At 45.9% G+C, this 13,926-nt stretch overlaps 1 protein-coding gene across 2 annotated transcripts in view; it reads right to left on the bottom strand.

Annotated features, from left to right (window-relative positions):
• Positions 1-7,411: 7,411 nt before the first annotated feature.
• EPC1 (enhancer of polycomb homolog 1) overlaps positions 7,412-13,926 on the bottom strand; it is a 76,017-nt gene continuing 69,502 nt past the window's right edge. For both annotated transcript variants that reach the window (XM_080917490.1, XM_080917489.1), the window contains exons 11-14: positions 12,571-12,689; positions 11,337-11,478; positions 10,890-11,253; positions 7,412-8,728 (exon numbers count right to left, since the gene is read on the bottom strand). In XM_080917490.1, the coding sequence (XP_080773616.1) occupies positions 8,656-8,728; positions 10,890-11,253; positions 11,337-11,478; positions 12,571-12,689 (698 nt within the window). In that variant the 3' untranslated portion in view covers positions 7,412-8,655. The remainder of the gene's footprint in view (positions 8,729-10,889; positions 11,254-11,336; positions 11,479-12,570; positions 12,690-13,926) is intronic.

Raw genomic sequence — 13,926 nt, 5'->3', positions numbered from 1 at the left:
TGAACAATTAAGTCATTGGCCATGGTTGACTGACATCAATCTTTGGCACCAATCCCCTCCCATAAGGTCTGGAGCTGGGCTGGAAATCCCAACTGCTTAACCACATGGTTAGTAACTAGTCTTGTTTGTGTATGCTGCTACAATGAATTTATTAGGACTTCTTGTGTCATGTATGTGTGTGTGTGTGTGTGTGCAATGCTCACACATAAGAGCTGATATTTATGGACACAATGTTCTGTCATTTCTTTCTCTTTTTTGTTTGTTTGTTTGAGACAACATCTTTGTATTTTGTAGCCTTGGCTATACTGGAACTCACTAACTAGATCAGGCTGGCCTCTAACTCAGAGATCAATTTTCCTCTGCCTCCTGAGTGTTGATTAAAGACCCCACATCCAGTGGTTTCTTTTCTTTATTGTAATTGTTCTGCTTTGTTTACTACATTGCTATGTTGTCCAGAGTGGCTTTGAACTCGGTGTCCTGTTGCCTCCTGTGCTGAGATTATGAGTACACACAACACAGCTTGACTGACACTTCCTTCTTTCCTTCGTGGTTTATGTGTATGTCCCAGGACACATGTGGGGGTCAAAGGACAACCTTGGGCATTCATCCCCTCCTGCTACCTTTTCTGGCCAGTGACATGCCAGGCTAGGTGCTCCAGAAGCTTTGGATTCTCCTGTCTCCAGAGGAGCTCTGGAATGTGGGTGTGTTACTGAGGGTCTGAACTCAGGCTTTCAAATTCTAGTGCCAAGCCCTTCACCCACACAGCCTTCTCCCCAGCTTGCACCTTGCACTTTAAAAACCTTCGGTTACTTCAGCACACAAATATTGATTTCTTCTGGATATAGTTCTGTCCCTTTGTGTCTTTGAAGGGAACCTTGTCATTTAAGTCGTGTGATTTTAAGGGAAAGCGTTTTACCTATTTTCTTGTCACTTAAATCTCAGTAGCGTTAGTAATCCTGTGTCCGCTCATTCCCCCAATGCTGCTAAACTGTGATTTCTGTTTCAGTGTGGCTGTGGCTTTACAATCTTACTGATCTACTTAAGTCACCTTTAGTCTCTGTTTCTCATGGCTTCTGTATCGGCTCTGCTTCCAGACTCTTGGCCGGAGTTCTTGCCCTGGCTTCCCGATGGGCTAAGAGCAGTGAGATAAATTCCCCTTCCTCTGAGCTGTTTTTATCTTGGTGTTTATCACAGCAACAGAAAGCAAACCGGAGCTGTCCTCATGATGAATCCACCTGTGCTGGCTAGTTTTGTGTCAGCTTGACACAAGCTAGACTCATGTGAGAGGAGGAAACCTTAATTGGGAAGATGCCTCCGTAATATCTGGCTGTACATAGCCTGTAGGACATTTTTTTTTAGTGAATGATGGGGCAGGGCCCAGCCCATTATAGATGGTGCCATCCCTGGGCTGGAGGTCCTGGGTTCTAAGAAAGCAGCAGTTTTAACCATGGAAAACAAACCAGTAAGCAGCACCCTCCATGGCCTCTGCATCAGTTCCTGCTCCCGTTCCCTTTCCTGTTTGAGTTCCTGTCCTGACTTCCTTCAATGGACAGGGATGTGAGAGTATAAGCCAAATAAACCCTTTCCTTCCTGATTTGATTTTTGGTCCTGGTGTTTTATCACAGCGATAGAACCCTTAACTAAGACAAGTTGGCACCAGGATAGTGAGTTATTGCTGTGACAGACATGTTGTTTTGGGGAGGATTGTAGAAGGACTTTGGAACTTTGGGTTAGAAAAAGCATCGGGTGTTGAGAGCTCAGTGGACTGCTCTGTAGGAGCTTGGAAGATGAAGATGTTCAGAGCAGTGCAGATGATGGAGTTCTCACTTGGGAAGTTTTAGAGGGAAGCAAGACTCTACCGGGTCCTTTGTGTGAAGAATCTGTGGTCAGCTGGTGATAAAGAATCCGCTGTGGTTAACAGGAGGCCAGAACCTCTGAAGTAAAACCTTTGCTTTGGTGAGGCAATGGGTGCTGGTCAGCTGGGGCTGACGAAACAGTCCTGATTAAGAGACCAGCATCGTGGAGGTGAAATCTTCCGGACATTGTTTCCTCAGGGTCAGCACAGCCAAGCTGTGTCCAAAAGCAGCCAAGGTTGTACCTCATGCAGGCAGCGAACACGCTCAGTCCAAGAGTCTCACCGGTGGTTCTGGCTTTGAAGGCACAGAGGGTCACGGAGAGCAGCTGAGGCTTCGCACCATGGATGGAGCCCAGGAGAGGCTATGGATGAACGTACCGTCCAGCTGCAGCAGAAGCATGTTGGTGACGGCAGCACCATGTGCTAACCACCTGCAACAGCAGCTGTGCAGCGGAAGTCACACCGTGTGTGCCGCAGAGGGCAGAGCCAGAGAAGTGACCCAAGGCCCTGGAGGAACTCAGATCGTAAGTGAATTTGAGAAATTGAACTTTGCATTTTGCACACTGTTAGAGTGCCTATGCTTTGATCTGTGACTGTGCCTCGAGTCAGTCTGTCTATGTATGTGTGTGTGTATGTATGTATGTATGTATGTATGTATGTATGTATGTACGTGTGTGTGTCTGTCTGTCTACCTTTGTGTCTCACTCTGCGGCCCTGGCTGTCCTGGAGCCTGCTGTGTAAACCAGCCTGACTTTGAACTCGGCGATCCATCTACCTCTGCCCCGAGTGCTGCTTCCCTGCTAGTTGATATCTTAAAGGGGCAGAAGTTTAAATGCATTTTAATTTGTAAGGACTGTGGGTACTTTTAAACGTGTTTTTACTGTGAGGTCTTGGGGATGAATGAGAATAAAGATTGTGACTTAATGGTGGTGTGTTTGTGTGTCAAGCTGACAAGGGGTCAATTGTACTGTTAATTTTATGTCAGCTTGACACAAGATAGTCGTCCGAGAGGAGGAAAAGCCTCCACAAGATCAGACTGCAGGCAAGCTCCAGAAATGTAAAAGCAAGTTTTCTTTAAAAATTGCCCAGTCTCAGGTATTTCGGAATAGTAGCCGTAAATGGACCAGGACAGCCACCTCCCCGCCGAGACATCAGGTTGACATGGCAGCAGTTGTGTTGGCTAGTTTCATGTCAACTTGACACAAGCTAAAGTCAACAAGTCTGGAGTACAGGATGCATTAGTATTAGACAAAGTAAAGAACACTGCTTGGAAGATAGAACAGTTTCTAAGAGCAAAAGATGACTTCATCATGGAGATGGCCTTAGTTTGGTCTCTTGCTACAGGCAGGCGGTAGAGACTCTCTCGTGAACTGTACCGAAGCATCACCTGTCAAAGACCATGGTCAATGAGCTGAGGCAGGAAACAGGAGAGATTCCAGCAGAGAGAAAGAGAGAGAGAGGGGGTTGGGGATATTCTGGGAGTCAGGTGTGGGATATTTGCCCTGAAGTTTCAAGGAGATAGTTGCATAAACTTGAGAGGTGTGTGGAAGAGATAAAACAGAATAAATGGGTTAAATGCTACTAGTTAGTTGAGGAACAAGTGAAAGTTTATGGCCTAAGCATTTATTTATATGTAATTAAGTCTCAGAGTCATTTCTGGGAACAAAGAGGCTGGTGGAAAAGCTCACAGCTACAACAAACACATCACAGAAACAATTTTGGCAGAGGAAGGGTTTATTCGGTTTACACTCCACATTGCAATCCACCACTGAAGGAAGACAGGGCAGGGCCAAGGAGGGGTTGTTTACTGGCTTGCTCCTCCTCATGGCTCGATTGTGTATGTGTGTGGTGCAGGGTGGATGTGGGTGTGTGTATGTGAGGGTCCCCTGGAGGTGGAATTATGGGTGGTTGTGAGACACCTGACAAGGGTGCTGGGAACAGCGGGGTTCACTTCTAAGAGTAGCAAGCAATCTTAACCGCTGAGCCATCTCTCTAGCCGCTAATTGGATCTTTTATATTATAAATATACAGTTTTATGTGTAGGAAAACACTAACATGAGGTAGATTTACCTGTTTTATTGGAGTTCTAGATATAAATGCTTCTAGATATAAATAAAGTTTTATCATGTTAGGGCTGAGAGCCAGCTTAGCAGGCACAGTGCCTGCTGCCAAGGTTGGTAGCTTAAGTCCCATCACCCACCTCATAGAGACTGGTCCTCTGACTTCCATGCTGTGGTTTGCAGTCACACACACAAATACAAATTTGTAACTAAAAACAAATTTTACTGTTAAAAAGTTTGAAAATAACAGGAATGGACAAACAGCATATTCACACATTACAAGGTCACCAGTATTGCGCTACATTTTCCGTGTGTGCCATTCACGTAGGACCCCGGGGTGAGCAGCCTCTCACTGGGGGCAGAATCATGCCCAGCAGCCTCGACACTGAGAATTTTCAGAGATGACATGTAGATCACCAACAATGCTTTCCAAGTGCTCAGTTAACGCACTTGACAGGGCCGGCTTGAGAGGCAGGGTGGGTGGTGGGGTGGTGTGTGTGTGTGTGTGTGTGTGTGGTGGGGGATACAGGAGAAACTAGGCAGTTCAAGCTTTGAGGCTAGAGAAGGCAATCAATGGGACGATGGAGAATGCCAGCCAGCCAGCAGCATCTGTCCTTAACCCCTTCAAACCTGGATTTCAACTCAGTGAAGTAAATGTATTCTGAACTCAGGACTTCTGGAACTGAGAAACACTTTTTTCCAGGTATGTCCAACCTTACCAACTTACCAAAAAAAAATTTTTTTTTTACTGTTTTGTCTTCTGTTATAGTCAGCTGTCCTTGAGTGTGGTGAGCTGGACAATCCAGGAACTATCTAATTGTAGTAATGTTATTGTGACTAGAAACTAGTAATGTATATGTGGACATATACAACAAAGCTATCGGCACGCTCGATGGTCCACTGTGAAGTGCCTGCCACACAAGCATGAGTTTGAGTCCCTGGCACCTGCATAAAATCTGGGCGTGGTGGCGTAAGATGTCTAATGCCAGAGGGGCAGAGACAGGATCCTGGAGTTCACCAGCCTAGCCAATCCATGAACATTTGGTTCAGTGAGAAACCCTGTCTGCAAGTTGTTCTCTGACCTCTATACACATGTTATGGTATGCATGTGTGAGCGAGTACACACACACACACACACACACACACACACACACACAGTCAAATGTAAACAATGAAATGATGGTGATATTGGAGAGGACATTAAACCCTGGTCTCCACATACATGTGTACGCTGCTACAGTCCCACCCCACACAAAAGCACACATACCCACATATACACACCCATCCAAGTGCCCACAGTCATATACACCCTACATGTACACCCACACACAAAAGCAAGCAAGCAAGCCTGACACTAATGGTCCTACTATACCAGAGAATTACCAGTGCACACCAGCCTTCACTCTTTAGGCTTTTGTACGTATTCAGAATCTCCTGAAATTATCGGTTTTATTCAGTCGTGTACTCTGTGATTTCAGAGGCTGGTGTTTTAATTTACTTGGCAAACATTAAGTAAGTGATTGTGTTATTCTGATTTTAAGTTAGTAATCTTAGAACGATTGTGCACTCCCCCATTCATCGTTCAGTGCAGAGCCTGTGAGGATGTAAGAGGCTTGGCTTTGCTGCTGTAGCACCTGACAGGAAACATATTCCTTAGTCTGATGAGCTGTTTGTCTACTCCTGTGATGTTGGTATTTTCAAGACAAAATCCAAAACCGAAATCCAACCAACCAACCAACAATCAAAACAACCCTTATAAAGGTAAAAAGAGTGTCTGTACAGTACCTGGAGAGTTTGTTCATTAATTGGACCAAAGCTTAGAGCAATACTGACCGCTAAGGTTACTCTGGTAACCATAAGGACGATTACCAAGGAATCTAACCACAAAACAGTTGCAGACACTGCCATCTTTGAAGTCTGGTAGGTGTGACTTTAAGCCTGGGACTGACAGCCACTGTGACTTTCTTTCCTTCACTTTCCTGAGTCCTTCTTGTTTACGCTGTTTGTGTCTTGTTCTTTATTTCATGGAACTGCAACATGGTAGCAAAAGTATGGGGAACATAGTTTAGGAGTTCCCCAAACTACAGGCATGTTTCCTGAACCACCGTTGTGAGGCAACAGAAAAGATGCTGCGCGGACCATGACCAACCAGCACTGCCGCAGGCCAGCCTTCCCAGCCAGGACCCCCTTGGCCTCTCTGTCTGCAGTGTGCACTTCAGAAATGCTGGTCCTGATGTGAAATGTTTGACAGCAGTTGAAGTTTCCAGCTGTGCTGACGAGACACTGGGATGGAGAGACAAACCTCTGGCTTTCTCCTTACAATGTGAGTGGGGTTAATTCCTCATATTAGCTGTCTACTCCTTTGAGACAGGATATAAAATGAACTCGAACCCACCTTGCTATCACCACTGCATTACTCTCCCATCCCTTGCTCTTGGTAACTTCCTGTCTCCAGCTCATCTCCACCCCACCCAACTCCCACGTTTCTATCCCATGCTCATCTTGATGTGGCTGTTTAAAGAGCATCTCAAACCATCCCAAGCCCCCACACCCACTTTCTTCCTCAGTACTTCCAGCTGTCTGTGGTCGGCTGAAACTGCCCAGGTAAAACATTTTGAACCACGTTCTGTCTGTACATCCATGTGGAGGCCAGAGGGCACTGCCATGGAGTTCCATAAGAGACCCACCTTGGCTTTTCAGCCTCTCATCACTTGCAGTGTTCAGAGCAGGCTGGCCCGGCTGACCAGTGAGCCCAGAGGCTGCACCACGCTCTACCCCCTCTTCAGTCCTGGGATGACAAGCGTCTGTCACCACCTGAGCTCCGGTTCTTACGGCCCCTTTGAGTCCTTTCTTAACCCTTTCTTCTCATGTGCTGTACTAAACAGATTTTTTTCTTTTTTATAAACAGGGTTTCCTCAAGTAGCCCAGGGTGTCCTTGAGCTCAGAAGTCCACCTGCCTCTGCTGGGATTATTGACACCAGGCCTGGCCATGGCCCTCTAAACAGAGACAGAGGCGAGTATTTCACGCTATCCCTGGAGTCATTGTGGTCATCTACTACTGGGAGTTGCCCCTGAAGACCAGTCAGGATACTGAGGCAGAGCGCCCAGAGTCCTCTGTGCCACAGTCTGCTGCTGTCCCTAGACTCCGCTCGCTCCCTGGTCCCCGGATCGATGCCTCTCTCTGCCCAGCTGCTTCTGCTGCTCCAGTCAGTCTGACCCAGTCTAACCGTGAGCATCGTTGGCTCTCTGCGCTCGTACAATGACCCCGCGAGTTCCGTTTCCATTAGTCACACTACATTTTACATGGTGTTTACTCTCCCCTCCATGAGATTATAAATCCAGTGCAGGGATCTTTCACTGTTGTAGACAGACATGTCAGAATAATCCGTGAAAACATGAACTCCCTAACCAAGCCCCTTTGCTGAAACAACAAAGTCACACAAAGTTCTGGGGTGGAAAACAAAAGGCAAAGACCACTGCACGTTAGTTTGTCAACATGTAATGCCCTGGGTTTATTTGTGAGAATTCTATCACAATGTTTCCAGGTGGGATTAAAAACCTTAAGGATAACGTATGTATGCCATTGGACTGGGCATTCAGACTTCGGTACTAGCAAAGCAGTAGTAGTCTGGTAAGTACCATTCTCTTCACAGAAGAGAGGTCAAATATTTCCAAAGGAAGGCACCCGATATTTGTGGTTCTGGCCTTGCAGCCTTCTGGAGAATCTTAAAAGGAAAAAAGCTGGCTGGCTGTTTTACAAACTGGAATGACGATACACGGACAGCAATTACCGCATTCTCCCCCTATGTCCTTTCTGTAAGAACAAGTAAAGAATGAAGTCTTTAAACAACTCCACAATATAAAAGTACATCTTTTTGTGCTAAAAAAAGGGCAAGACAACATAAACTCCAGTTGTAAGGACTCCGTTTGTGTACTTGATTTAACACTTTTTGGTGTGGAAGGAAATGGGACGACGGGCTGCTTGCAGGGCAGCAACATAACATTAGTGCTTTAAGTGCCAGGGCCGCCCAAGCTTGCAGGCAGCGGGGACGGGAGAATTCAAGAGACTTCATTTTTAGCTTGTTGCGTGTCCTAATGCTAGCAGACCAGGAAGATCCCCACTGAACAGCACATCCCCGTTTTAAAAACTGATGCCTTTTTGTAAAATTCTGTATGTATGTCACCGTTTTTTTTTTTTTTTTTCACATGATACACAGAAAACTCAAGGACCCAGAGGGAACCAAGTTATGTTATACCATTTACAAAATACCAAGGAGTCCACAGCTACCTAACACATTTACTACAGCACAGGAACCAATGAGGGTACAGTGTACAAAACCTGTAAACACGGCACAATAAATAGAGACAGCAGGTTCCGCACCATGCACATGATGTGATGACACCAGCTACACAATCTCACAGCTCACACTCTTGTTGCAGTCCCCCCACCCCCGCCCCCAAGTGCAAAGCATCACAAATGAACAGTTCTGTATTCAAGTAACATATATACAAGGGTTATTACAAATGTGCAGTACTGTACAGATTACTGCTGTGTTCTTAATTTACAGATGTTGATTTTCCTATTAACATAAGAAAAGAAGGCTGAAGCACGAGAGATGCGCCGTGCTGCCGAGACCACAGCTGCCGCGGAGCCGCACGTGCTCCGTCCTCCCCGCGCTCCAACGCTCGGATGCATAGCACCTGACCATGTCCCCAGGATGCAGTCCTGCTCTCGGGAAGCTACGTCACCTCCATTGCTACTGTGTTGTCTGCTATGTTGTTCAGTGCTGGCTTTTCTGACTCATGATTTTCCCTGTTGGGATAAAGGTTCCGTTAGTCAACAGCCACGTACAAACGGAGCAGGTGACACCCACCCTCCCTTTAAAAGCCTGGTCACCTTTAGCAGCAGAAGAAACGTCACTTATGGGGCAATGGGACAAAGGAGTGTGAATTTTTCTAATTATGAAAAACAGGCAAGCAGAAGTCAAGTAAAGGAGGCGTCTGTCTGTCATGCCAACTGCACTGTCCAAACCCAAGTGACTCACGATAGACACACTCAACACCAAAACTCCTCAAGCTCTGGAAGTTACAGTTGCAGCTGCTTTCCACAGCCGACTTCTCTTCTTACGCTTATCCACTCAGTATGGCTGTGCTCGCGCACGCGCGCTCCTGCGAGTATCTCAGCTCAACTTTTGCCAAGTCAGTTCTTTTCTTTCACCACGTAGGTTCTGGATCAAACTTAGCCTTTTGGGCCATCATGGTGGCCCCAACTTTTATCATCACTGTTTTGGGATGTGTGTGTATGTGTGTGTGCACACAGAGGCCACAAGTGGATGGCGAGCACCTTTCTTTTATTCATCTTCACCTTAGTTTTTGAGAAAAGCTCAAGTTCATGGAGTTGGCTGGGCTGGCAAGGAGCTTTAAGGATGTGTCTGTCCCATCCTTTCCTGCAGCCCCCACAATGCAGGGTGCAGAACTCAAGACTACACGAAGCTCCTTTAAAAATGTGGGTGTGAACTCAGTTTCTCATGCTTGTACCAGCGAGCACTGAGTGGTTTTCTTAGGCCCCGAACTCGTTTTCAGCCTTTACATTACTATGTTGTGTAGTCAGGGGCAATTTGCAGGATTTGGTTCTCTTTCCCCCACATGGATACAATGGGTCACATACACACGCCTCCAAACCTGAAAGCTTTGCTCAGTAATCCAACACAGAAACAAAATGTCTAATTTATGTTAGGACTTTAAATCTGGATTCTAACTGACGTCACTAAAGTGCAACAGACACAGGACTGGAACACTAGGTTCTAGAGGTATCCTTCGAAAACCCACTGTTTTGAGATAAAGACAGGGAAATGAGAATTCCCACCTACTGTCAATGTCCCCATATTTGCCCAGTTCTACAGCAATGACAGTCATCAACAGGCCAGCAATGTGGTCCGGGTACTGAGCAGGTAAGTGCAGACAGAGAGACCTGTGGGTGTGCAAAGTAAGGGCTACCAATCAGCCACTCCATAGCCGCTCTGAAAAGCCCAAATGTTGGTGTAGCACAGGCCTGGCCTTCTGTCACTTCTAAGCCCCAGAAAAAACGAGCTACTTGTTAACCACTAACCTTCTCCATCTTTCATCTCTGCTTTGCCTACTCCAACGCCCGACATACACTCTCCTCAGCCAATCAAGTGGGGTCTGATATTTTGTAGAACACACAATTCCCTTGCTGTGAAAATATTTCTTTTTGTTTTAAAGCAATAGTGACTGTCTATACAGTGAACTGGGCAACACACAGAGCTCTAAGACACACCTAGAAGGGCTTCTGTCCATGACCTGCACCGTTTTAACATTCACCTTCATGTTTTAAGCTTACTTCTTGCTAATCTGAATAATGCAGGTCTGTTTCTTCAGGATTTTAATTAGTTAATAGAGAGTTAAATTAGCATTAGTTATAGTTAAAATAAAGCCTTGACAAAACCCTAAACTACTGAAATTCAAGAAGGTGAGTGAGCAGAGAAAGCAATGGCCTGCCAGCATTTCAGGAGAGGCTAGCAGACTGGCGAAGGAGGTCACCAATTCCACCCCTCAGTACGCTACAGACGAAATCAATCAATAGCACAACAGCCAATAAAGAGAAGTCCCACCCAAAGCTGGAGAAGAGGACGACATTCAAGATTATTGCTGCATCTGGAGAGGCCACATCGATTGTCCCAGTGAGTGGACTGGCTTGGTCTCATGACTGAATTCAGCTAACACTGAATCATTACATCCACTTGCTTAGTTCTTAAATAAATGAAGTCTCTCTCTCTCTCTCTCTCTCTCTCTCTCTCTCTCTCTCTCTCTCTCTCTCTCTCTCTCTCACTCACACACACACACTACACATATTCAATACACAGAAGAAAAAGCACACTTAGGTGGATAGCCACTTCAGGAGGCAGAGTTATGTGCTTACATTTCAGACATTTAAGCGCAGAAGAACTACTCACCTTGGAACTGAATCTACAGAGGATGAGGAGGGGACCTTGGAAACTTGACAGTTTGCTGCAGCAGCCAGCTTTAAGGCAGATGGCGGAACAGCACTTAAAGTCCTAGGTATATGCCGTGCGTTTATTGGGGCGATAGAGTTGACAGTGGGGACAGATGAGGGGACAGTTAATCGGATGTTGTTCCCAAACAGAACCTGAGTTGTTGCAGAGTTGGCAGCAGTTACTTGGTGACTCAGTGTGCTGTGGGAACCCGAAGTCTGTGTGATATTTGAAGGCTGTAATAAGGTTGAACCTGCTGTCGAAGGACTCGTATGTACAAGTGCCGTCGGTGTAGTGCTGCTGAGGTGTAAGCCCTTGTATACTCCTGGGGAGAGAAAGAAGGATGTGAACACTGTGCACTGTGTGGTTCAGCATGTACATATAACTGGGCCATGCCTTTGTCCTCACCTGAGGCAGGAAGGACGCCATTCACCCCAATCCCAAGCACCACATCATCCTTCATCTTAAATCCCATCAGCTGTTCTGACGTCATTAAAGCAGAAGCAGCAAACTGTGCACTAGCAGAATCCAAAGTCTTAGAGACAAAACCCTGAAAGGAAAACACAAAAGTCATCAGTGTAATGGCCCTGAAGTATGAGTCAGAGTACTACAGGTCACCAGAGACAGCCAGCTCACTACACAGGTCACCTCAGTCAGTCAGCCTCACTACACAGGTCACCTCAGTCAGTCAGCCTCACTACACAGGTCACCTCAGTCAGTCAGCCTCACTACACAGGTCACCTCAGTCAGTCAGCCTCACTACACAGGTCACCTCAGTCAGTCAGTTCACTACACAGGTCACCTCAGTCAGTCAGTTCACTACACAGGTCACCTCAGTTAGTCAGCTTCACAGCTCTAAAAGCAGCAAAGTAATGAAATCTATTTTATTTTCAAAGCCATAAATTTGAAGGTTGAAAGTCAGCTGTCTAACTTAAAGGTTTATACATTTTGATCTTCCTATGATAATACAGAATATAAACAAAGCAATTACCACAAGAAGCCTATTAGTACAGAATGCAACAATAGCAAAAAGGTCCAGTAAAGGTTAAAATACATTTCTCAGGTAGTTCAGTGCTGGAAATCCACTAAGGCAAACATGTAAACATCTTCTCTCTCCCACCTCACTGCTGATATCCACCCACTGTGCACCCAGAAGCATCTCTCAATAGTAAGACAACCAGCCCTTAATTAAAAAAAGATCTGACATCATAATTTAGCTTAAAAATGAAAAGGCCTCTTGAATCTTCAAAAATAACATTTCCTTAAGATACTTGGAAGGACCTAATTCTCAGCCGTTCAGCCCTAAATTTATCTACACAGCAAATATTTCTCCGAGCTTTAATAACAGCCTTGTTTAAGGTCAGAACAGGTCGGTTTAACTCTGGAACTAGAACACCAGCTGCAGGCTTTCTGGCGGGATGGATGGACATTGTGGAGCGCGGCACGGGGGAGCAGTGTCCTCAGGTTACTCTGCGCACAGGCAGCAGAGGGCGCCGCTTCCACACTCACCTGGAGTGTTCCTTCTAAAGCCTGGACACTCAGGCCGGAGCCACTTTTCTGATGGCTCTATGACAACTTGGGAATTAGAGACGAACTCTGGGGGGAAACAGTGACGGATGATCATGACACACGAGTCCCTCACCTGTGGAGCGGCGGTGGAGGAGTTACTATTTGCTTGCTGTTGCTGAGTCTGTGCAAGCTGCTGCTGCTGCATGAGTGCCAGTTGCTGCTGGTGCTGCTGGTATTGTTCGGCTGTAAATGCTGAACATGAAACAAGGAGACGATTCACAAAGATGCAGAGACACCACAGACATCTTACAACACTCAAAAATCCAGCATAAGAAAAAGATGTTTTTGTGCAAAATGGAGGCATTTGGTGGAAATGCTGTTGCTAGAGATCGCTTCCAGACAGAAACCTAGCATCTTCTGCCACATCTAACCAGAGTGGCTTCAGCTTAAAGGAAAGCCACTACTTTTCTCAGCTGTGACACTGCTGGACAGTGTAGAAAGTGCTCTTGGGCTCTCAGTCCACACACTCGGAAATGCACTTGCAGTGAACACGAGGGGAGCCTGGTAACCAGCATTCTGTTTCTATCTCGTTTACACTGCCACGCCACGGCCCGGCCTTCCCACAGCTGTGTCCAAACACTAAAGTCTACATAGCTTCTTATTCCAGCCACTACAAAACTTTCCTCCACATAAAAAGTAAATCCAGTAGTTTAATACTTAAACAGGAGAACTCATCTTTCAAGTTTAACAGGAAGAAAAGAAGTCCCAGGGTTAAGGTTAATGAACTTTCCCCACCCAGTTAACCCACCTGGACAAAATCCAGTCACTAAGAACGGAGTAATGCTGATTACTGTACAGAGTGAAGCCTGAGAGCAGACACTGTGTTATGCCTACTTATGTGTGTCTATGGAGAGCTCAGTTCTAAAAAAGACAAACAAAACAATGTTCATTTATTACCCAAAAGTGTGTGCAACTTTAAAAAGGAAACCTGTTCTCTATTCTTTTCCTCTGCCAGTTAGAAAAAGAAAGGGGGAGATGGGAGAAGGAAAAAGAAAGAAAATATTATTACAATCAGCTGACAGTAAGGGCTCCTTAAAGAAACTTTCTTGTCTGAGTAAAAGTTACTTAAAAAACCAAACAAAAACCAAAATCCCTAACCCCCCAAAACAAACAAACAAACCCCCCCAACCAAGAAATCAAACAAACAAACAAAACAACAGAGTGTAGCCACCCCCACCCCACCCCGGTCCCAGAACACCCATTATCTAGTTCCTCGAGCTCAAACCTGCTGTTTTCCAACACATGCCCACCTGGTTTGCTAGGAAGTGCTCATCCCATCAAGTTTTCTGAATTTCACTTGTAACTTGGGAGGGATCTTTCCTAACCTCTAGACCTCCAGGATCTCAGTTCTTCCCGGAACCACGAGACCCCACAGCAGGAGCACTTCCACCACACTCGGAAGGAACCTAAAGGGCCAGCAGGCTATTGG

Source organism: Micromys minutus (assembly GCF_963924665.1).
Source record: "Micromys minutus genome assembly, chromosome: 5".
NCBI classification, from domain to species: Eukaryota; Metazoa; Chordata; class Mammalia; order Rodentia; family Muridae; genus Micromys; species Micromys minutus.
This window is presented reverse-complemented; position numbering and strand designations above follow the sequence as displayed.